Source organism: Chironomus tepperi, unplaced genomic scaffold (assembly GCF_022539635.2).
Source record: "Chironomus tepperi strain 1889 unplaced genomic scaffold, CSIRO-AGI_Ctep_v1 contig_85, whole genome shotgun sequence".
Taxonomy (NCBI): Eukaryota; Metazoa; Arthropoda; class Insecta; order Diptera; family Chironomidae; genus Chironomus; species Chironomus tepperi.
In genome coordinates, this window is record NW_027226207.1 from 7,944,848 (window position 1) to 7,968,492 (window position 23,645).

Below are 23,645 nucleotides of genomic sequence, written 5' to 3' on the forward strand. Positions count from 1 at the left end.
GGCTAAGAGTTCCCGATGTCGAGACTGATACTCCTGGATAGACTTTCCTGGTCTTCTCGGGTCGAAACCGAGCCTCCCGGGTAGATTTCCTTGAGACTCGGCCTCGGTCGCAAAAATTTATCGAGGAATTTAGAATCACGATTGTTTAGTGCTTGATATTAAATCAATTAACCGACTTAAGCTATTCAGATAAGTTCATAATGAGTTGAAAAAGGTTACATAATCAAGTGCTCTGTTTTTAACAATTATTCAGATATGTTATCCAAAATCCAAGTCAGAAAGTGTTTTACATCCATGTATATTCCAGGATACATCACATATGGATCTTCACACTTTATTCCTGCTGAGACTACACCATAAAGCATAACCTTGGCCTTTTCATCATATACGGAGTAACCTACTAGTCCACCGCCTAAATATTAAAACTTTTGACTTGAAAATGTTAAAAAATAAGGTTTAAAGTCATTTAGGTACCTGAATCACCTGCAATAAATTCAAAATAATTTAGTTAATAATGTTTTTGAGTAAATTTCCATACATTTATAACTTGAAAACATAAGAATGATTACATACCTTTGCAAGAATCCGTTTTTTTGTTAGCTGAACCCTTGGCATATCCAGCGCAGAGTTGACCAGGATGGATATCAAAACCTTCAGGATTGAATATTGCATTGCATGCTTCTGAGTCAATATATGGTACATATGCTTTCTGTAGAATGTCTGACTTTGTTCCGCCGTCTAAAATTTAAGAAAATTGCAATAGTATACTGAATTATCAATAGTAAGGTCCACATTCCGTCCACATTAGTGTCATTTACAACTCACCAGTTTTACCCCATCCAGTAAGAATAAGCAGCATATTTGGCTTATCATATTCCTCAACATTGTTTTGCGGAGTTATTGGAAGACAGATCGTCTTCACATTGTTTTTAGTTATGTCTGCAGGTTTCATAAGCTTTAATAATGCTAAATCATTTTGTTTTGCTCTCCTATCGAATTGTGGATGCTTTAATTTTGAATCAATCATAATATCCTGAACTGGATCTGCACATTGATCTGTGTCATCGCAATCTGTTTGTTTTGATATTGTGTGCTCACCAAGACGTACTAGGTATCTGTAATTGTCATCAATGGTTCAATGATCGACGCAATTTAAGCTATTTATACTCACAAATCCTTTTCGACGCAATGCTAGAATGATAGGAATTGTGTTAATTAAAGGACTGCATTACTTAATAATTCAAATAAATCTTACAGCAGCTGTCAATACAAATCGCTGGGAAATCAAAGTTCCACCACATTGCCAATCCGTTTGTTTGGCTGATCGATATCCAAGTAGTGCAACCCATGGGAATTCTTTTATGTCAGCTAAAAAAGAAGTCGATTAACAACCAAATGCTTAACTTAATTCTAAGAATTTACCGTTGAATCCACCGATGACCCTGTTTGTTGCTACTACACCACAACTTTTCTGATTAATTAAGTGGATATTTCGATGATTTCTTATGGAAGTAAGAATTGGATTTTGGATTTTTAAATCTTGAGGTGGAGGTGGAGGTCCTGCATTATCAGGGCAGCATACATTCTATTTTCAAATATTAAGAAGTAGATTGTCTCGGAACATAATTAGCATTAAAGTCTACTTACACTACTTCCTGGGCATTGATGTAATCTAATGTCATCAACAACATTTTGAGGTGGTCTTCCTCCATATCTTCTTAATATATTTTGAAAATAATCACAGCGATGAATTTTCTCACATGTTGACTCTTGATGACTACCGGGAAGAGTACAAGATTCTACGAACAAAAAAGAAAAGATAATTTTTTTTATTATCAAAAACTAGTTGACATTTGCTGAAAAGCGAGCAAATGCCATTTCTTATGATTCCACGAATATTATAGTCCAGTGGTGGACAACCTTTTATTTTTCGCGGGATAAATTTGTGTAAAGCCTCGACCGAAGCCATACACGACAGACGTACTATACATGACATTGAAAAAAAAGACACACTAATGTGCCGCGGCACACAGGTTGCCCAGCACTGTTATAGTTTTTACTTCTTTGATTTGATTCAGAAACAGGAAAATTGATAAAAAAATTTATGCTTCCCGAGCAACGTTTATGACAGCTTTGCCACGAAATTTTTTAGATCCGCCAAGCTTCTTTTATTAACACCAAATGGAAGCGCCTCCTTTTGACGTCCATATGGCGGTCTAAAATATCCACCATATAGCCGAATTTCATTTGGTGTTAAAAAGAGTTTTAGAGGCCTTAATAACTTCGTGGCGAAGCCTTCTTTATTTGTGTTGCTCGGGTTTTATTGCTAAAAAGTCGTCAAAATTCTTTTTGAATTTTTCACTAAGATCCACAAAGAACTAAGCCTGAGGCACTGTCTGACACTGATATATTCTCAATAATATCCAATATACATCAACATCTCTCTATTGGCTAGACACAACACAGTTACTTACGTTGAAACGTCACACTTGAATTTAAAAGCACCAGAAAAGCTACAATTAATAATTGCAACGATGAATTTAAGCTCCGATTTGCGATCATGCTAGCTTGAGACTTGAACAATGACTAAAAATTTATGCGTATTTATTCTTGAAATGAATGAAAATGTTGGGATTTTTCAGAGTTGAGAATCAAGTGTTTATTTGAGTACAAAATTGATAAAGTGCTTCCTAGTAAGCCTTAAGTACTTTTCAAATGTAAATGAGTCATTTAAACTGACGATTATCAACTCTGAGGTAATTTAAGTTAAATATTTTTAATTCCAACTATGTATGGAAAGCTGCTAAGCTGGTTTTTGGAAGAGATAAATTAGAATTGTATACAAAATACACCAAAATCACATGACAAATTTTTAATCTTCTTCATGGACATTGATGCATATATATGTATACAAAATAAAGTATATACTTAAAAACAATAAAATCGTGTGAAAATAATCTTTTAAAGATCAATGAAGCTGATCTGAGAATTTTAGTGATTCATTAATTTAATTAATTCCATTTAGTAAGGGTTGTTGACATCAAGTTGGAATTCTAGACATCAAGTATTCAATTCGGCACAGCGTAGTCATTCAGGCACCACTATACCAATCATCAAAATGTCATTAAGAAGCCTCAATAGAACCACGATTGTGGTACTTAAACTAACTTGCTAAACTCATGATGTATATCCTTAGATGATTTTCTACGAAAGACTTAAATGCTGGAATAGAAATCTTAATTTGATAGAGTAGACAAAGTAGACATAGATAAATGTTGTCTGCGCCTGCCATTCGACAACAAATAGTTCATCTCTGTTTATAGAAGTTACAAAGCCGACAAATTCCTGGATAAATTATAATTATCAATGTGTTAATTTATATTTATTGTCTTGATTAATATATGTTTCATTTAGATATTAAGTTACGCTGAAAACTGGCGATATGATCAGGAACACTCAGAATTAAATTAAAATTTTAAGGTTTTTATTTTTTAAAAATTCTACAAAAATGTTTTTTAAAGTAAAAGAATTACTTATTTAACTACTAATTTATATTCTTTATATTATAATTTATACTCCATCACATTTTTATATCACACCACTATGATCCTGTTGTCTATTATATTGGCATTAATACTTCAGTTTAAATCTGACACCAATGCAGAATCACATTGGACTGGTGCCGGATATTAAATCAATTAACCAACGTATACTATTCGGGTAAGTGGATATTAAGTTGAAAAGGTTATATAGTGCTCTATTTTTAACAATTATTCAGACATGTTGTCCAAAATCCAATTCAAATAGGATTTAACATCCATGTATATTCCTGGATAAATTACAGTCGGATCTTCACAAGCAATTCCTCCTGAAACAACACCATAAAGCATAATCTTCTGTTTTTCATCATATTTGGAGTAACCCACGAGTCCACCGCCTAAATGTGAAAACTTTTGGCTTGAAAATGTTTAAAAATTAGATTTAAAATCATTTATGTACCTGAATCACCTGAAATAAATTCAAAATAATTTAGTTAATAAGGTTTTTGAGTAATTTAATGCGTTGAAAATATAAGAAAACTTTAATACCTTTACAAGAGTCCGTTTTTTTGTTCAATGAATCTTTGCTAAATCCAGCGCAGAATTGACCGGTATAAATTTGAATATTCAAAGGATTGAATATTGCATTGCATGTTTTTGAGTCAATATATGGTATGGATGCTTTCTGTAGAATGTCTGATGATTTTCCATGTTCTAAAAATTTAAGAAAATTTCAATTGTATTCTGAATTATCGATAGCAAGGCCCACATTAGTGTCAATTACAACTCACCAGTTAAACCCCATCCAGTAAGCATAAGAAGCATAATTGGCTTATAATATTCCTCAACATTGTTTTGCGGAGTAATTGGAAGACAGATCGTCTTCACATTGTTTTTAGTTAAGTCTGCAGGTTTCATCAGCTTTAATAATGCCAAATCATTTTGTTTTGTTTTCCTATTGAAATCTGGGTGCTTTATGTTTGAATCAATCATAATATCCTGAACTGGATCAGCACATTGATCTAAGTCAATGCAATCTTTTTGTTTTGATATTGTGTGCTCACCAAGACGTACCAGGTATCTGAAATGGTCGTCAATGGTTCAATGATCATACAAATTCAACTATTTATACTCACAATTCTTTTTTGATGCAATGCTAGAATGATAAAAATTGTGCTTAGTTACAGGATTGAATTCCTCAATAATTCAAATAAATCTTACAAAAGCTGTCAAAACAAAGCGCTGAGAAATTAAAGTTCCTCCACATTTCCAATCCACTTGCCTGGCCGATCGATATCCAAGTAATGCAGCCCATGGATATTCTTTTATGTTAGCTAAAATGGAAATCTCTCAACAATAAAATAATTGATTAAATTTAAAAAAAATTACCATCTACACCATTAACGACCCTGTTTTTTGTTCCTACACCACATCCTTTTTGATTGATTAAGTTGATGTTTCGATGATTTCTTATGGATGCAAGAATTGGATTTTGAGTCAATACATCTTGACGAGACGAAAAAAGTATATCTTTTGCATTATCAGGACAGCATACAGTCTATTATTAAATATTAAGAAATTTCAGTAGATTGTCACTGAACATAATTGGCATTAAAGTCTACTTACATCGCTTCCTGGACATTGATGTAATCTAATTTCATCAATCTCCTTTTGCGGTGGTCTTCCACCATATTTTTTTAATGTATTTTGAAAAATATCACAGTGATGAAGTCTCATACATGTTGACTGCTTCTTACCGCCGGGAAGGGTACAAGATTCTTCAAAAAAATAAATAATGAATGTCAAAACGTCAGTTGACCTTTGCTAAAAATTTATAAATTATTTTAAATAGCTAGCAAGTAATATGAATGAATAATGTACTCGATCGAAGCCGTTCACGCTTGACAGTTTATGGAATTTCCAAAAAAACTGACGACACATTAGTATTAAGCCTCCGTCTGCTGCTTACCGAAACAAAGTAGAACAACAGTTTTAAATTCTAATTTGATCGGTGGACTAGTCACAGATTGATCCACTAAAATCTATACTTGAGGCATTGAAAAATATCCAGTGTACATTAGGATCTTTATTTTTAAGACAAAAAACTGTCACTTACGTTGATAAGTCACAATTGAATTTAAAAGCACTAAAAAAGCTACAATTAATAATTGCATCGTTGAATTTAAGTTCTGATTTGTGGACTTGATAGTTTGAGACTGCAAGATTGACTGAAAATTTGTGCGTATTTATTCTTTGAATGAATGAAAATGTAAGGATTTACCAGAGTTGTGAATCACGTGTTAGTTTTAGTACAAATTTGATTATTCTTGATTTTAATAGAAGATCTTGATTCCTAGTAAGCCTTAAGTATTTTCAAACTTAATTGAGTAAGAATTAGTCATTTCAACTGACGATTATCAACTCTAAGATAACTTAAGATTCATATTTTTGAATCCAACTATGTGTAAGAAAGCTGACAAGCTGGTTTTTGGAAGTGATAAATTAGAACTGAATACAAAATTCTTGGAGAATCACATGACAATTTTTTAATCTTCTTCCTTTATGGAAGTAAATAAGTATAGTATATATAAGCAATAAATCTTGTCAAGATATTTTGTTGAAGATCAATGAAGCTGATCTGAAAATTTTTGTGATTCATAGTTTTATTTAGCAATTAATAGGGGTTGTTGACATCAAAGTTGCATTGTTGACATTAAGTTTGTATTTTAAACATCAAGAATTCAATTCGAATACTACCCCAACACATCAGAATGGCATCAAGAAGCCTTAATGATTGCGGTTCTTGAACTAACTTTCTAAAATCACGTTTTTTATCCTTTAATGTTTAGATGATTATTTACGAAAAACTTAAATGCTGGAATAGAAATCTAAATTTGATAAAGTAGCTCCAAGGTAGACATAGATAATGTTGTCAACATAACTACTGCGGCTGTCATTCGACAGCAAAAAGTTCATCTCTGTTTTTAGAAGTTGCAAAGCCGACAAATTCCTGGATAAATTATAATTATCAATGTGTTAATTTATATTTATTGTCTTGATTAAAATATGTTTCATTTAAATATTAGGTTACGCTGAAAACAGATGATATGTGCAGGAACACTCAGAATTAAGTTGAAATTTGAAGGTTTTTATTTTAAAAAAATGTACAAAAATGTATTAAAAGTAAATAAAATGCTTATTTTAGTAGTAATTTATATTCCTATTGAAACTCTGCCTGTCATTCCGCTCTTAGCTCCATCACATTTTTATAATCACCACTATGATTCTGTTGTCTAATGTTTTGACATTACTTATAAAAAGGTTATATCAGCAAGTGCTCTGTTTTTAACAATTATTCAGATATATTATCCAAAATCCAAGTAAGAAAATGTTTGACATCAATGTATACTCCAGGAAAAATCACAGTGGGATCTCTACACAATAATCCACCAGACACTACACCATAAAGGATGACCTTAGGCTTGCCATCATATTTGGAGTATCCCACTAGTCCACCGCCTAAATATGAAAACTTTTTGTTTCAAATGGTTTAAAAATAAGGTTTAAAATCATTTAGGTACCTGAATCACCTGGAATAAATTCAAAATAATTTAGTTAATGAGATTGTTGGGTGAATTTTCATAGATTTATAAAATTATTAAGATTTTTTGAGATATTAATGCTTAAAATCAAAAGAAAGTTTTCATACCTCTGCAAGATTCTGTTTTTTTGTGTAATGAATCCTTGCCATACCCAGCGCAGAGTTGACCATTATAAATTTGAATATTCAAAGGATTGAATATTGCATTGCATGCTTTTGAGTCAATATATGGAATAAGTGCTTTCTGTAGAATGTCTGGTGCTGTTCCGCGCTCTAAAAATTGAAGATTATATTAAATAACATTTTATCGGTTATTTATCCTATGTTTATCCTATATACAAGTTTAATCATTTGCAACTCACCAGTTAAACCCCATCCAGTAAGAAAAAGAAATGCTTCTGGCTTATTAAATTCTTCAATATCGTTTTGCGGAGTAATTGGAAGACAAATCGTCCTTACATTATCTTTAGTTAAGTCTGCATTATGCGCAAGCTTTAATAATCCCAAATCATTTTGTTTTGTTTTCCTGTTGAAATCAGGGTGCTTTATTTTTGAATCAATCTTAATATCCTGAACTGGATCAGCACATTGATCTATGTCAATGCAATCTCTTTGTTTTGATATTGTGTGCTCACCAAGACGTACTATATTCCTGGAATATTTTTTTAAATACAATTACTTGGCAGAATCTTACTATTTATACTTACAATTCTTTGTTGATGCAATGCTAGAATGATAGAAATATTATAGTGCTAGGATTATATTACATAAATCTAATAAATCTTACAGCAGCTGTCAAAACAAAGCGCTTGGAAATCAAAGTTCCACCACATTTCCACTTTTCCGTTGATTGATATCCAAGTAATGCAATCCATGGGAATTCTCTTAAGCGAGCTAAAAATGAAATCAGTTAGCAATAATATATATAATTAAATTTAAAAATTTACCGTTGACTCCACCTATCACCCTGTCTGTCGATATAGGACCACAACCTTTTTGATTAATTAAGTTTAGATTTCGATGATTTCTAATGGATGCAAGAATTGGAATTTGGATTCTTACGTCTAGAGGTAGAGGAAATGACATAAAGCTAGTTATAAATTTTACATCTCTACTGGTTAAGTAAAAACCTGTCACTTACGTTGATACGTCACACTTGAATTTAAAAGCACTAGAAAAGCTATAATTAATAATTGCATCGTTGAATTTAAGTTCTGATTTGCGATCATGTTAACTTGAGACTGAAAGAATGACTAAAAATTGGTTCGTTTTTATTCTTAGAATGAATGAAAATGTTAGGATTTTTCAGAGTTGTAAATCAAGTGTTTATTTGAGTACAAATTTGATTATTTTCAATATTAATTATTTAAGATTCCTTCGTAGTAAGCCTTAAGTGTTTTAGAACTTAATTGAGTAAGAATGAATCATTTAAACAGACAATTGTCAAGTCTGAGTTAACTTAAGTTTAATATTCTCGAATCCAACTATGTGTAGAAAGCAGATAAGCTGGTTTTTGGAAGTAATAAATTAGAACTGAATACAAAATTCTTGGAGAATCACATGACATTTTTTTAATCTTCTTCCTTTATGGAAGTAAATAACTATAGTATATATAAACAATAAATCTTGTCAAGATATTTCCTTTTAATCCTACACAATTTGATTAATCTCTTAATTCATATTCATAAATATAATTTCTTAACTTACTCGTTCTTATTCATCAATTAATTTTTACTAAATTCACTTAATTAATTAATTTCACGTTTAAATATTTCTTTTCATCACTTTTTCCTTTCAATTCTCTGTCTCATTTTTTCTTATAGCATACATTTTAGATTTTTATAGCAACTTTTGAATAAAATTCTACCGTTAATATTTGAATTTAAAAAATACGTTAATTTTCCTTGAATTTCAATTGAATTATTAAAATATAACAAAAAACAATGTAAATTGTTTTACAGAAGCCTTAATGAAACCGAGAGTGTTTTATTAAACTAACATGCTTAACTCGTGCTTTTTATCCTTTAAATATTTAAATGGATTTTTACAAAAGACTTAAATGCTGGAATAGGAATCTAAATTGAATTCAAAAAATACTAGTGTGACATCAATGTGAATTGATTTAGAGCTCTGTTTAGCGTGTGCTCCGGGACTTAGGTGCTGGGTTATCTACATATTACGAAACGTTATTTGTGCAGAGCTCGAAGTTAACTCGAGTTTTATATGGAAAAGAGCCAACTTGAATTGACTCTTTTAAACAATATCCGAGTCGACTTAGAGCTCTAGGTTTGGGGAAGGTGCGACAGGTTGATCAAAAAGTCGATCTTTTGCTTTAAATTGGCTTTAAATGAATGGACTCTTAGCATATTTAATTTTAAACAATTAGTTATTTTTATTAAAAATAGACTTTAATTTCACATTTAAAAATTTAGAATCTTATAAACATTTAGGTTGTTATCCTTAATCCTTAACAATAAATGTCAATATAAAAATAAAATTTTTGCTATAATTTCAATTTTTTATCATCTCTATTTAGCCATTTTAAGGACAATTGTGATGACTTCATCGACTGTATAATTATTTAAAAGTGATTTAATGTGCTCTTCATCCAGCACCATTGAGAACAATTGCTTTGTATTTTCACGCATTCTTGTCGAATCGTCTTGAACTCCATCACCTTTCCTTAATGGCGTGTGACTACACTGTTCGAGAACGGAGCAAAGAACTTCATCAATTGGCTTCTTGCCAAATCCAAGTTCCTTCAATAAACTTTCTTCAATGACAATTTGAAGCAGTTCCTGAATTCTTTTCTTGAGCAAATCATCGTCCAAAAATATTGGCGCGCATTCGTCATCATCATCGTCATTTGTAATTGGAACAACTTCTCGTTCCTTCTTGACAGGTGATTTTTTAGTTTTTGTTGCTTTCGGTTTCTCATCAACAGCATCCGTAACATCCATAACTTCATAGACAGTCTCCTGAGAGTCATCATTATATACAATAATCTCAAGTTCCTCAGTATCCGTAATTTTATTTTGTTGCGCGGATATAATTCGATTTGTCTCAGCTTCGACAATAATTTGTTGCAGCATATCTCGATGCTTTGAGCGTACATGACGAACGAGACAATCCATACGAAGAAAATCTTTATTACAATAGCTGCAACGTGCTGGATCTTCAACTTGATGTATGCGCCTGAAAGTTAGACAATGAAATAAGAATCTGATTTGTGGATTTATGGCTGTAAACTTACATATGAATTCTGGCAGCAGCTTTGGTTACAAATTTCCTATCACAAATTGAACACATGTGCTTTCGTTCACCAATGTGTGACTCAATATGCCGCCCTAAATCCTCCCGTCTCATGAATGTCTTCTCACACATATTACACGTCGGCATCTTCTTCTCCAGATGGATATACTCAATATGTTCACGCATTCTTGTCTTCCGATTAAATTGCTTCCCACAAATGTCACAATTGTAAGCATTTTCACCTGTATGATGAAACAAGTGAGCGCGCAGTTGTGTGTTCTGGATGAAACTCTTTCCACAGATGCGACATACGTGATCTTTTTTACCCGTGCTGTAAAGATGGATAACATCTGTTATGATTGAGGGTATATTTGGGTTTATGCTTTACTTACTGAGTTTTTGTGTGACGATTTAATGTTTCTTTAGCTGCAAACTTGTTACCACAGACGTTGCAAGTGTATGGCTTCTCACCTGGAAGACGAGAGGAAGTTATTGAGTATTTGGGGCTTGATATGAGAGATTCATAATAGAAAACACTTTAGGGGTATTAATAACCCTAATGATCCTAATGATCTATTGGATCAACAGCATGTCTATCCCTAAGAACGACAAACTGGATCACGAGGAACTGAAGCACTTAGATATGACACTTGGGTACTTTGGTGAATACCCTTGAATATCCTTAATTATTCTACAAACCTGTATGAGTTCTCCGATGCTTAGTCAACGCTCCAGATGATGGAAATCCTTTACCGCAATCCTCCCATTCGCAAAGATAAGGCTTTTCTTTGGTATGTGAGCGTATATGTATATTGAGCAATGAGGATCCATAAAATGCCTTTTCACAGTATGGACATTGAAAATCTATAAAATAGCCAGCATTAAGCAACAAGAATGACACATAACATAAAATATACAAAAGTACCTCTAGATCTAGATTTTTCGCCTAAATGAGCTCTTAAATGCATTCGAAGGTTATCGATACGCGAAAACACTTTGTTGCATACTTCACAGTTGAATTCTTCTTTCTTAAATGTACCCGGATTACATTGCGTATGAGTTAGATGTCTCTCTAAGTGATACTTTCGGGTAAAAACTTTACCGCATGTTGGACATGCTATTGGATCTTTTGGTTCATCCGAGGATGACTTTTCTCTCTTTTTGTATGGCTTACGTGGTTTCTTAAATTTTTCATTTACTGTTTCTGGATCTTGTGCTGTTTCTGTAATATTATTTGTCTCATCTTGTTCCTCATTTGAAATTTTCGACTTTTTAGGCGACTTTTTTGGTGATTTTTTCTTTTTTTCATCTGTCTCAGCTGATTGCTCCTCAATAATGGCAAAAACTTGAGCTGGACATTGATGATTTTGGTATGATTCCGTACTATCAAAATTTCCCGAGCATCGTCTACATACAAAAATCATCAAAGGTGCTTCCATGACAGGAACAGCCACAGACTTGACATCATCCTTTGGCAGTGTTGCCTTTTTAGCTTTTGATGGCTCCTTATTTACGCTACCTTTCGGTCGACCCATATTTAGTGAATTAATTGAAATTTAATGTTAAATTATGATGTAACGGTCAACATATAACAGTAAGGCACTTAATACTTGATATAATTAACAATGTTGAATTGAGCTAAAATCAAGTTTAAATCATAAAATCAAAGAAAAATTAAAATTTAACGCTATTGGAAACTTAAAAACAAAACAAAGCGTATGAAAAGTTTGAGGGTGTGGGAAAAATTTGAATTTTTTGGAGCCGTTAGGGAATTGTTGGATACATCATTCATCCAGTTGGTGGGGTTTTTAATTATTTATTAATTTGCAAATGTTTTGGATAGTTATTGTCTATTAGGGTCAATACGTCAGTGACATCCACTGATTAAAAGGTAGAAGAACGTGGCTAAGGATCTCGAACAGACATGGAGCATGGTCATGAGGATGATCAAAAAAATGGAGCATGCTCGTTTATATTGACTGAATATACCCATAAGCACGATCATTTAAGTGAGTATGCTCATTGTCTGTTAGGAAATATGGTTAGAGCTAGTGACACGGTGCTAATCCGTTTGACAAAAGCTTGATTATTGTGCCATAATGGCACCAAAATGGCACCAAAATGGCAGTAAACCTTACGTTAAGTTACGATCAATCATCGAAAACAACCAAAATTGCTAATTATCCGTCACATGGCTATAAGTAACTGTCCTAGTGCTATGAGAACAAAATTTGAATATGTGCTGTTCGGATGACTTATATTCCGCATCGTAAGATGACGATCAATCTAAGACAGTGGTGGGGAACCCAGTGTGTCGCCAAAAATGTTTGAAAATGCCATAAATCATTTGTCGTGTGCGGTTTCAGTCGAGGCTAAGAAACAAGGTGAGCCGCCCTAATAGACGTCATTTTCAAACGACTCATAGGTCCACTCAGTCAAAAATCTGTTGCATGCATGGTAGCATGCTTTAAAATCTCACCCATACTACCTAAAGATTCAATATCCAATAAAAATCCTCTCAAATTGACAATAATCCTTACATTCAAACAAACAACAGACAGCGTGCTTCGTTAACAACTTTTTTGTGTGAACTGATTAGTCCGCTTACGTGATTTCCACCTGTTCCACAAAAGGAAAAATCCTCTCCTATGTAAACAAAATAAAGGAATCGTCATGTATATTTTTTTTGTGATTCTCTTTTACAATGGAGTAACTGTGGCAACATGAAAAGCATAAACATTACGAACGCCTGTCAACCTCTCGTATTCATTGAATGAATTTTCAGTCTAGTTTTAACTTTTTAACGATTATTACCTAGTAAAATCATTGTCCATTTGATTCCTTCATGTGATTAATGAATTTAAAATAAAGGTCACTAGTTCAAATTCTACAACATCGATCGCATGTTGTTGTAAGTTCCGATAAAAGTGAAACGTGGAAGATTAAAAATTAATTTTTTTTACATATCAAGCTTTAATAAGTGAAAGTACCGCAAAAAAGTAGAGGATTTATAAATTATGACTGAAAATATCGATGCAGAAGTTATAAAGCGGACACAGGATGCACTCGGAAAATATGTTAAGAAACCTCCATTGACGGATAAATTGTTGAGAAAGCCACCATTTAAATTTATTTTGGATATTGTAAAAGCTGTGAGTTTGTTTGCTTTTTTTTGGATTTTAATTTCTTGTTTAATACACAACAACAATAATTTTGTATTGTATGCATCAATAAATGTTATCGATCTAACCAAAAAAATTTCCACCCTTTTATGCTGACGAAGTGGTATGGAAATTTTTTGTGACTTTTTTGGGGGTTTATAAAGCGCATTTTTGGATGGGTTTTGTTTGGTGATGTTGTGAAATTACAGATGAAGATAGTGGATTATTGTGCATAAGTGCGATGTCTGATCATTATCGTCTATGTGGGTTCCATATGGATTTAATGGAACCTTTAATGTTCTGTAAGCCTTCTTCATTTGTATCGTTTGGGATTGCGAATAATATCGGCAATTTTTTGGTAGAAATCGAACCCAAATACTTGCAAAGAGTGGCTTAGATATTCGATCTGTTGCTTAAGGCAATCAACAACAGAGGCCTTACTCTCGCACTGACAAATAAAGGCAATAATGCCATCAGAGAATCGGTTCAAATCCCACTTTAAACTCCTAAGTCTAGGTTTGAGTGCGGTGGTTTGACTAATACTCACTAATTGAACTTCGATTTGTTCTGAGAAGTGAAAATCGCGAAGCTATGAATATTTTAGATCTGAATATTAGTAATATTAGTAGTTTATGTTTCTCATACTCTACAGCTATACAGCTGTTTTCTATTAGTACACATCGAATTATGTACAGTGCTGTTTTCTATTAGTACACATCGAATTATGTACAAAATTCGTTAAACTAGGCTCAATCTATTAAGTCCAAGACCCGAGCAGCACATTATAGTCCCTTTTGCGACCATTTACTCCCCCTTGTTAGTGATAGAACGTCATGAATGGCATGTTAAGTGTCCTTATGGCATCATTAAGTCTACTGTTTACGATTTCGACTACAAAAAATGAGATGTGCTGCTCGGGCAGCATCATATCACTATTCAACATCATAGTCCTCAATCACACATAACCCAATCTAAAGTTATTCCATCGCAAATAACAACGTGCTTATTTCAACTCATGCAACATACGACACGACAACCTAGAAACAATAACCCACCACCATTGTCAGCATACAAACTACAAATTACAGAAAAATTAATCGATAACTTTTATTTTTTAAAAAATAAATAACAATAATATTACCCAAAAGAAGGGAATTTTCATTTTCATTGGATATACAAATATTTTACAGGTGATTCGAGACACTCATTTCCTTGAAGACCTATATACTGATGACGAATTAAATGCCGAGAAGGATCGTGACGGGAAAATGAAATTTCTTCAAAAATTAATAGACGTTATAAGTAAGTTAAATATTGAAAACTTTATGGATAAACGGTAAAATTGATAATTTATTAATTCTTTTAATGCTGGGAACAATAGAAATTGTGACACAACAAGACCTTCAAATTAAAACTTCAAAAGTCGTAGCCGGTCTCGAGGCTGAAAAGACAAATGAATTATTTCAGGCATTAGCGTATGCTTTAGACAATAAATTGGATAGCAAAGAAGCTGTTAGTGCTGTAAAGAATGGAGCAATAATTCAAATGAAAGGAAAGCCGACAAAAGGCGATCAGAAAGTCACACGACAAACTGCACAGAAAATAAGCAATAAAACGAAAGAGACGCCGCCATCGCGCGACCGAACACCAGCAAAACCCGAGCAAAAGAAGACAATTGCGTCACAGAGGTCAATCGACAAGAAAACGACGACAAATTTGAGGGAAAAAGAAAAAGCTTCGACAAAAGAAAAAGTTTCGTCCAAAACAAAGGCGATTAATGATAAAAATGAGGCAAAGAAGCTGAAAAAAGTGCCGTCGAAGGAACTAGAAGTTCAGAAAGTCGATGAAAAAATTCTTACAAATGGAAGTTTAGATAGCCACAAAGAAAATTCAATAACACCGCCAAGACAGAACTCGCTAGAGAAAAATGAGGAACCAAGCTTAGTGATTACTGAAAATCATCAGCCAGAACCGGCAGAGGAGGAAAAGAAGGAAGAAGAAGAACCAAAAGTGAATGGCGACATCATCCACAATGGCGAAAATCACCTGGTAAACAACAGTCATGCATTTGAGATCGAAAAGGAACCAGAAAATGTCAAGCCACAAGATGAACTTGCTGCGATTATCGACGAAGAAGCTGAATATCGACGGAAAGAGAAAACATCAAAGCGACTCTCATCAAGGCATCGGCAAAAGTCTGTCGAGAATGAAAGTCAAGACAACAAAGTGGACGCGCCACAGCCGCAGCCACTGCAGGAAGTAAATCATCAGAAACCTCAGTCGCTAGCACCGCAAGCTGAAAAAATTGAAAGATTTCAATCAAATTACAAACGAGAGTCATTGGATAGACCGAGAACATCACTAAGGCCACCGTCAGTACGGCCAGCAAGCAGTCGACCAGCAGCACCAAGAAGACGTGACAAAAACATCGAAATTGTGTTACAACCAGAAGAAAATGTTCAGCTAGGAAATATTCAAGTAAAAATGGAAAATTTTTCAAAGGAACTGGAAGATGATGGCGAGAATCTTGTGATAATTGAGGATCCAAGTGCTTCAAATGACGACACAAACTTTATCAATGAGAGAATGACAAAAAATATCAGCATTGACTCTAGTGATACAGTTCAAAATGATCATGGACATTTAGTACAACAGATACTTGAGACGGAGAAGAATTTTGAGGGTGCATTGGGAATGGATGGAAGTGAGCAGGGAAAGAAAACTGAGATAGTAAGTTTTGATGATTTGTTGGTTGATTTTGAGTGTTGGAATTGAGTTTTAGGGATGAGAATCAAATGATATTATGGCCAAATGGTTAATAGGACGAAATCGGGCCAGCATGGCGCAGACTTGGCATCTAATCAATGTTTAGGAATCTTGTCAATACAGTGACGTATGACATGTTCTCAGGTGTCACATAGAGCAGACCACATATTGACTTAATGATCTAGTGCTTTACTTACCCAATGAATCTAAGTTCGAGACTGAACAAGGCTTGGGCAAGTTAAATGTCATGTTCAGTGCTATATTCACCAGAATTAAGCTCTTAGCTTTCCATTGTGAGCATTCTTCGCTTTATAGATCCATTATTACCAAAAAGTAAGCTATTAGCCTTCAATTGCCAGACTAGTTCGCTTTACAGATCAATTGTGATCTAAGTCATCACATAGATGACATCTGAAGCTGTCTTTATTGCTACCTACGTCAATTATCCATGTCAATTCCCAATCCTGTCTCTAAAACCAACACCTACCTTCTTCCCTCAGACTGAACTCTAAATACATAAATTCCATCACTCAAACACTCGATTCCAACACTATTTTCCCGCCAAAAAAATTAACACCTCCTTTTCTAATCTACAGGAATTCGACGAGTCACGCAATCAATCAAACCTCAAACAAATTGAAAATCTTAAAGATCTCATACAAAAGCTCGTTAGATCCCTCAATCCGTTAGGTAAATTAATGGACTATGTTCAAGAGGATATCGATTCAATGCAACGAGAGTACGGTAAATGGAATGAAATATACAAACAAGCAGCGGTGGACTTAAAACGTGAGCAAAGGTAAAATTGATAGATTAAGGAATGAATTTGTTATGGCTGGATTTAATATTTAATGCCAATTTTTTAGTGAAACGCAAGCAGCAATTGAACCATTGAGATTTCAATTAAATCAGCTGGAAAAATCAATTGTCGAACATCATCAGTTAATTGATCAATTGCGTGGGAATCTAATGATGAGTGAGAATAAAATAAATAAAATTTTTACCGATGTGTAATTAGACATGGACGTAATAAAGAAGACATAAATTTTTTTGTTTAATAATTGATCAACTCTATCATTGAAATTGAATTTCTTTCCATATTTTCTTACTTTCGAAACAGCGCGGAAGTCAAAATTTCTGTAACGGTTTTTTAAAATTCAAAAAAATTTCAGTCACTGAACGTACTCGAAATAAAAAGAAGAGAATTAAACTAGAAAAAAACTTAAAAAATCTCTTATTATTCATGCAATCGTCATAAAGTATTGACCATAGTGCAAAAAAGTTTGTGTATTAACAATTTATGCATTGCATAAAAGTTAATTTTATGTAAATTATGGAACAAGAAACGTTCTTTAGTGAAAAATCAAATTTTTTTAAGAAACAGAAAAAATATGGAACTACAAATCACAATAATTTAAAGAGAAATCATACGACTGAAGTATTAATTCGTCATGATTTAACAAAAACAGATACATTACAAGGAATTGCCATCCAATATGGTTGTTCGGTAATTATAATTAAAAAATATTTGATAAGATATAATTTAATGTTGCTAAATGAAGTCATATGACTGTCACTTTCGATTGCACTTAGCGCCTTTCCAATCTATTTCCGTTCAATTATCAATTTTCTCTTACAATTTACTTTTTTAGATGGAACAAATTCGACGAGCAAATAGACTGTTTGCGAACGATAGCTTATTTCTTCGAGAACATTTAATGATACCTGTAAATAAAGATTCACCGTTTTATCCGAGAGATGTTGAACAGCCAATGTATAATAATAATAATGTACTGTTAAGACGGGCTAATACAATTGGTGAACCATCCTCATCATCATCATTGTCCAAAGAATATTCAGACTCAATTGACTCATTAACAAGTCCGGATGAGGAACATCGGAAATTTATGGATGAATTTTTAGAAAAAATAGACAGTTCAATTGCGTCGTCAAAGAAACTTGTGCAGCAACAACAAAGAAACAGTGATTATATTTCATCGAGTCAAAGTGAGGATTCATTATTTAGTTCGAGTGGAAATAGCTTTATAAATCATAATTATGAGTTAGCTCATAATCCTGAAACATCAGCATCATATCAACAATATTATCAATCACTAAGTAGTCACCAACAAGCCCGTCATAGTTTAGGTATGAACGATACGACACAACTTGTTGTTAAGACAAATGGACGACATATTAAGAATTCCTTACAACGACTTGAAAAGCAGCAAGATGAAATATTTGAATTGTAGCAGTTAGCAGAAGCACAGCTTTATCGATCGATCGATGATCGAAGTTATATGGTGCGTTTATCAACGATAAGGGAACGAATATCTCGAATATTATTCCATAGAAACAGTCGTAGACTTCGACCACGAGCACAATAGATACATGAAATATATATTTAAATATTATCACAAATATACATACACAAACTCAGTTATGATGACTATACATTTCAACATAAATCCTTCCGTAATGTAAACATTGTCGATAGTACTTCTGATCTATGGATTTTGTTGCTGATAACAAAAAAAAAATCCAGTGAATGATGAATGCTAAAACAGTAACTAAACAATATTGTATATGATATCGATCGATCGAGCTGTGCATGAGATTATTATAGGAGACGTAAAAAAAACAGATTTAGGCCTTAAAAGTGAAGTGAAGTTAAATAAGTGTCGCTAATTTTTATTGAAAACAATCAAATACAGCTAGGTGGGGGTTTGTGCGGTAATGATGTCTATTGGGTTTGGTGAGGATTCTGAATTGAGTAGCTAGATCTGAAAATTAATGGCAGAGCTTGGTATTGCCATCTGGTGACATTTAACAGGGGCGTACCCAAAGTATGAGGGGATTGGTAGTCAAAAGCCCTGTGATGTTGCTGTCTGGTAACATTCGACAGGGGCGTATCCAGGGTATGAGGGGATTTTTGGTCAAAAAATTGTCGATACAAATCTCCCTCTGGTTACGCCCCTTCCACGTCATGTTGACGTATTGCTGATTTCCATGGAATTGAAATGTTGCTCTAATGTGTCTGTGTTGTGTCACTAGTGTTCCCTATGTGGTGCCACACAAGAACCACTCAATAAACTACTGAGCTACTGTCCCAATAACCAACAATTCTCCAATAGACATCATATAAGAACATATCCCCAAATATCTACATATGCCCTTTATTTTAAGTCATTACAATTTGCTAGTTCTTGATATGTCACATGAATTATTCATAAAGGATTCCAAAGTGATGTTTTTTTTTTTATTATTTCAAATTATATAGCTGGATCTATTAATTTATTTAACTTATTTATAATAAGTTAACAGCTATGAGCTGATTGATTATAAACTTCATATTTATTACTATTTTTGTGAAAGTTTAAATTGCTTTAAAAATTCGGTTTCGTTTCATCATTGACTGAATGAAAGAAAGTGTGACACAGTTTTAAAAAAAAATAAGTGCAAAATTGACAAAAATGATGAATCACTCTATAAATAAACCTTGGATGTACTTTAGAAGTTCTCGTAATTGAAATATTATATACTTGTTTCATAACACATGTACACATCACAATAATAATAATATTTTACTATAAAAATCAACTTATGAATGAATTAATCTCTAATAACAATTTTTTCCCAACCTCGTGAATGCATGACTGCATGTGGATTAAATTGAGGACTTTTTTTGGATGATGAAAATTTGGGTCATGTGGACTTAAAATGTGATTAACGGATAAGATAATGCATTGTCATGTGAGAGTTTAGTGCTATAAAAGAGTTACGAAAATTATCGGAAGTGATGTATCATTATAAAGTCACATTAAGTCATAGCTAGTTGAATTGTCTCATTAATGACAGCTTTTGTTAAAATTAGTTTAGAATATTAAAAATTATTGCGAAACCAGATGGCAATATGATACTTATTTCAATGCTTTAAAAGTCATTGACTAGTGACGTTGGGTATTGAGATTATTATACAAGTCTTCTAGCCCGAACAGCACATTGTGTTCGGTAGGGCATTGCTAAATTTATGCATTAATGGCTAGACGCTAACTTGCCCTGACTCTTGTACAAGTTTCCATTCCCGAGCAGTACAAAATGGACGCAAGGATACCGCTTAGTTGCTGTATTAACGGCAAGATACTTAGTTGACTTTACGGCCGATTTCAATCAACTTTGCTCACATCGCTGGTCGTACAGATCAATTGTGATCCATAGCCTCCTTAAGTTTACGTCTGAAGCTAGCTCTATCGCTGGCAATCGTTTTGCCAATTACTGTGCATCACTATCTCCATCGACAGCGTCTTTCTATGAGTTCTTGTGACGCACGTGTGATCGCATGCTTTCAATCAATTTTTACGTCAATAAATGCAGTTCGTCGCAAAAATAGCAGTGTGTCATTCGGCATGCATACCTACATAGCACCAAACATCCTTACATAAGCAAATACACCCTAGCCACCTCCAGACTGTTGTATCATCTGTTCAAAAAGGAAGAAGAACACATAATGACGTCGACATACGCAAAAAGTTCAAAGGTGAAAAGGCACATAATGAGCAGAACATATTTTGATAATGAAAATATACAGTCTTATTGCTTCAATGCTCAGACACATGAATCAATATTACTTTGACATTTGGAAGCGAGAAAATGTTGATATTTTGTGTTATATGTTAATCAAAGTCAAAATTTGTGTTAGAATTGGATGTCTATTTATAAAATTCAGACCAATATGAAGCCTCTGTAGACTTGTTAATCATGTAGCATGTGATGATGTAAATATCTTCTTTATGTCAATTAATAGATATCGGAAATTCCCTTTGATTTTCTCTCTATCCGCAGTTAGCTTTGATACTTAGTCACTTAGAAACCAGACAATAAAATTAAATTGAACTTTATGTGGTTGAATGAGTCACATATCGACGTTAATTAGCAGATGCAATATAATTTTATTGATATTGTTTTTCATTGTTAGTTGATGTCATCAAATTATATCATATTAAGGTGCTAATTCGATGTTTGTACAATAATTAGGGAATTGAGTCTGGATCGAGGCTAGGTGGTGATTTTGGGTGCTAGAAGTCTGTTTATAGATCTATATTCCCTAGTAGGCACAGGTGCGTAGGCCTGCAATTTTTTGCATCTCTGCATCTATGTGCATCTAAGTGCATCTAATTTTGGCAAACCCTACATATTACAGAAAGTCCACTATGGTACCTAAAAGCGGTCTCTTTGCTTGTTAGGGACTCATGATTGAGGTAGATACTGTAGATAAAATTAAGTTAGAACTGAAATGAGTAACTTTTATGCCGGGACAAAGATGTTCAGTCAAGAATGCTCAGACATTGCACGAATTTTTTGCTGTAGAACAACAAGAGATTAAACTAGGTTAGAGACGGTTCAATTATTGCGTTCAGGATAAAAAGCAGAGGATGGGGGAGTGGGTGGACCTTTAAACAAGGGATGTTCCGAGAATACCATTTTTAATTATGCATCACCTGAAAATTAAGTGATTGACCTAAAAAACCCTGAATCCAACCTCAAACTAAATTGTACTATAATTTCTTGAACATTATGCGCATCCTTGTCGTATCGACAGCACTTTATATGATGATCAATTGTGTTAATTCGGTCGATAGTGAAATCGATCGATACCGAAATCGGTTGCTAGTGGGAATCGAACCCAAGTACTCACAAAACTGTGAAAAAAATATCCGGTCTGTTGCGTAATCATTCGTCCATAGAGGCCTTACTCTCGCATAGACAGATGCGCCTATGTATAGCTCGACACCCCAAATTTGACTCTGTTCAGTCTCCACAACCCTTACAGGCAAATATACCACTTTCAGGTACCACAGTGATCATTCTGTAGTATGAAAGCATCCTCTTTGTCTGTAAGGGCAAATAAAAACCTCAAGCTAGCTAGGTATTCATAATATCCCAACAAATTCCTCACCAAATAATCCAATTTATCCAAAATTGCAAAAGAATTACACAGAAGTCATGCATTACGTCCACATTCAGCAGTCATGCTATTCACAAGGTGCCATTATGATTACCTACTGATGTCACTGATTGTATTTATATATTTACCTCTTTTTAAAAAACATTATTATATTATATATCCATATACCTATAACGATGACAAAACAAAAAAATGTTTGAAAAATCCGCAGAGAAAAAACTGAAAAAACCGTTGTAATGTAACCATTGTACTCTAATAATCATTATGATTACTAAAATCTACATGTGAAAAATTTGTAGACACAAAAAAAAAACTACAAGTTGTACAGCTTATTTTAGTGCAGCAGATAAATATTTGTAAAGTAACACAGTTATTGAATTAATTATATAGATATATACATATACATTGACTATATATTATATTTAAAATTGCAATATTATTATATAATAATATCAATCTTGTGTACACAACAACTGTAATAATGAAAAAATCAATTTTATCGATCAAATTCCTTTATTTGTCCCTTACTCGTTTTAAAATATATAATTTAAATAAATAATAATAATAATGTGAAGTTAATTAATAATTGATTATTATTATGAATGAACTTGCCTCTCATTTTTAACACGAGTTTATGAGATAATAAAATTGATTCAATAAAATCTGTTTGTGAAAAAAAAAATAAATTTAAATTATCACAAAAATAAGAAGAAATTTCATTTTTTTTTTCATATTGTGCGTTTCTTAATTAAATTTTTATTTTAATTACGCTCGAAATTGCGTTAATCAGCTTTATATAGGTGAACTGAGGTTATTTGAGCTTCTTAATAGCATTATCGCAGCTTAGTGAACTAGAATTGTATTGTTGCTAGTCTAAATTAAATTAGATGACTAACACTAGTCATAGATTTTGGAATACTTTTACTGATAGATTAGGTGAGGTGTCAAGTTTCTATAATATTGATCAGGGGTATATTCAGGAGTGATGAAGGGTGTGGGTGATTGTATAGAATGGTAATTGGGTATGGAAAATTCACAAACTGAGCTGGTGTGACTAGAAACCAGAGGTTTAAGTCGGATCATTTTTGGCTGGCTTTAGTCGACTTAAGTACTCTTTAGTCAACTTTAGTCGAATAAGACAGACTTCGATCCCTGCTAGAAATAGCAAAAAACACCCGAATCCGACTAAATTTTCTCTGGGATCAAACTCGGGTCGATAGGGTAAGTAGAACGACACTATAACCACTACACCACTGCTGCCTTTTCGCTGTCTATTAGGTGAGGTGTCAAGTTTATATTATAGTAATCAAGAATGTATTCAGGAGTGAAGGAAGATGGTAAAGGTGGTTTATTAGAGGGTA

At 33.3% G+C, this 23,645-nt stretch overlaps 5 protein-coding genes across 6 annotated transcripts; 2 read left to right on the top strand and 3 right to left on the bottom strand.

The window, feature by feature from the left end:
- Nucleotides 1-565: 565 nt before the first annotated feature.
- On the bottom strand, nucleotides 566-8,369 carry LOC139086534 (serine protease 7-like). The gene is made up of 12 exons (XM_070634999.1): nucleotides 8,282-8,369; nucleotides 8,088-8,204; nucleotides 7,928-8,034; nucleotides 7,848-7,867; nucleotides 7,503-7,792; nucleotides 7,249-7,413; nucleotides 1,648-1,799; nucleotides 1,423-1,585; nucleotides 1,256-1,368; nucleotides 1,172-1,191; nucleotides 826-1,115; nucleotides 566-738 (listed from the first exon to the last, which is right to left on the bottom strand). Exons 1-12 carry the CDS (start codon nucleotides 8,367-8,369, stop codon nucleotides 566-568), a joined length of 1,698 nt encoding a protein of 565 aa, XP_070491100.1.
- On the bottom strand, nucleotides 3,463-5,975 carry LOC139086346 (venom protease-like). 2 transcript variants are annotated; one of them, XM_070634770.1, is made up of 9 exons: nucleotides 5,821-5,975; nucleotides 5,166-5,317; nucleotides 4,929-5,097; nucleotides 4,761-4,873; nucleotides 4,676-4,695; nucleotides 4,331-4,620; nucleotides 4,089-4,253; nucleotides 4,000-4,008; nucleotides 3,463-3,937 (listed from the first exon to the last, which is right to left on the bottom strand). In XM_070634770.1, exons 2-9 carry the CDS (start codon nucleotides 5,274-5,276, stop codon nucleotides 3,771-3,773), a joined length of 1,044 nt encoding a protein of 347 aa, XP_070490871.1. In that variant the 5' UTR covers nucleotides 5,277-5,317; nucleotides 5,821-5,975; the 3' UTR covers nucleotides 3,463-3,770. The 2 variants fall into 2 exon arrangements, with proteins under 2 accessions (XP_070490871.1, XP_070490870.1); XM_070634769.1 differs by lacking the exon at nucleotides 5,821-5,975 and adding an exon at nucleotides 5,656-5,751.
- Nucleotides 8,370-9,595: 1,226 nt separating the features above from the next.
- su(Hw) (suppressor of Hairy wing) lies at nucleotides 9,596-12,106 on the bottom strand. Its single transcript, XM_070634400.1, has 5 exons — nucleotides 11,318-12,106; nucleotides 11,092-11,256; nucleotides 10,785-10,863; nucleotides 10,394-10,723; nucleotides 9,596-10,335 (listed from the first exon to the last, which is right to left on the bottom strand). The coding sequence occupies exons 1-5, from the start codon at nucleotides 11,925-11,927 to the stop codon at nucleotides 9,669-9,671; spliced, it is 1,851 nt and encodes a 616-aa protein (XP_070490501.1). The 5' UTR covers nucleotides 11,928-12,106; the 3' UTR covers nucleotides 9,596-9,668.
- Nucleotides 12,107-13,334: 1,228 nt separating this feature from the next.
- IFT54 (intraflagellar transport 54) lies at nucleotides 13,335-17,333 on the top strand. Its single transcript, XM_070635000.1, has 5 exons — nucleotides 13,335-13,544; nucleotides 14,744-14,855; nucleotides 14,935-16,283; nucleotides 16,916-17,118; nucleotides 17,186-17,333. Exons 1-5 carry the CDS (start codon nucleotides 13,410-13,412, stop codon nucleotides 17,331-17,333), a joined length of 1,947 nt encoding a protein of 648 aa, XP_070491101.1. The 5' UTR covers nucleotides 13,335-13,409.
- Nucleotides 17,334-17,511: 178 nt separating this feature from the next.
- red (LysM peptidoglycan-binding domain-containing protein red) lies at nucleotides 17,512-22,876 on the top strand. Its single transcript, XM_070634296.1, has 2 exons — nucleotides 17,512-17,826; nucleotides 17,972-22,876. Exons 1-2 carry the CDS (start codon nucleotides 17,653-17,655, stop codon nucleotides 18,569-18,571), a joined length of 774 nt encoding a protein of 257 aa, XP_070490397.1. The 5' UTR covers nucleotides 17,512-17,652; the 3' UTR covers nucleotides 18,572-22,876.
- The last annotated feature ends 769 nt before the right edge of the window (nucleotides 22,877-23,645 follow it).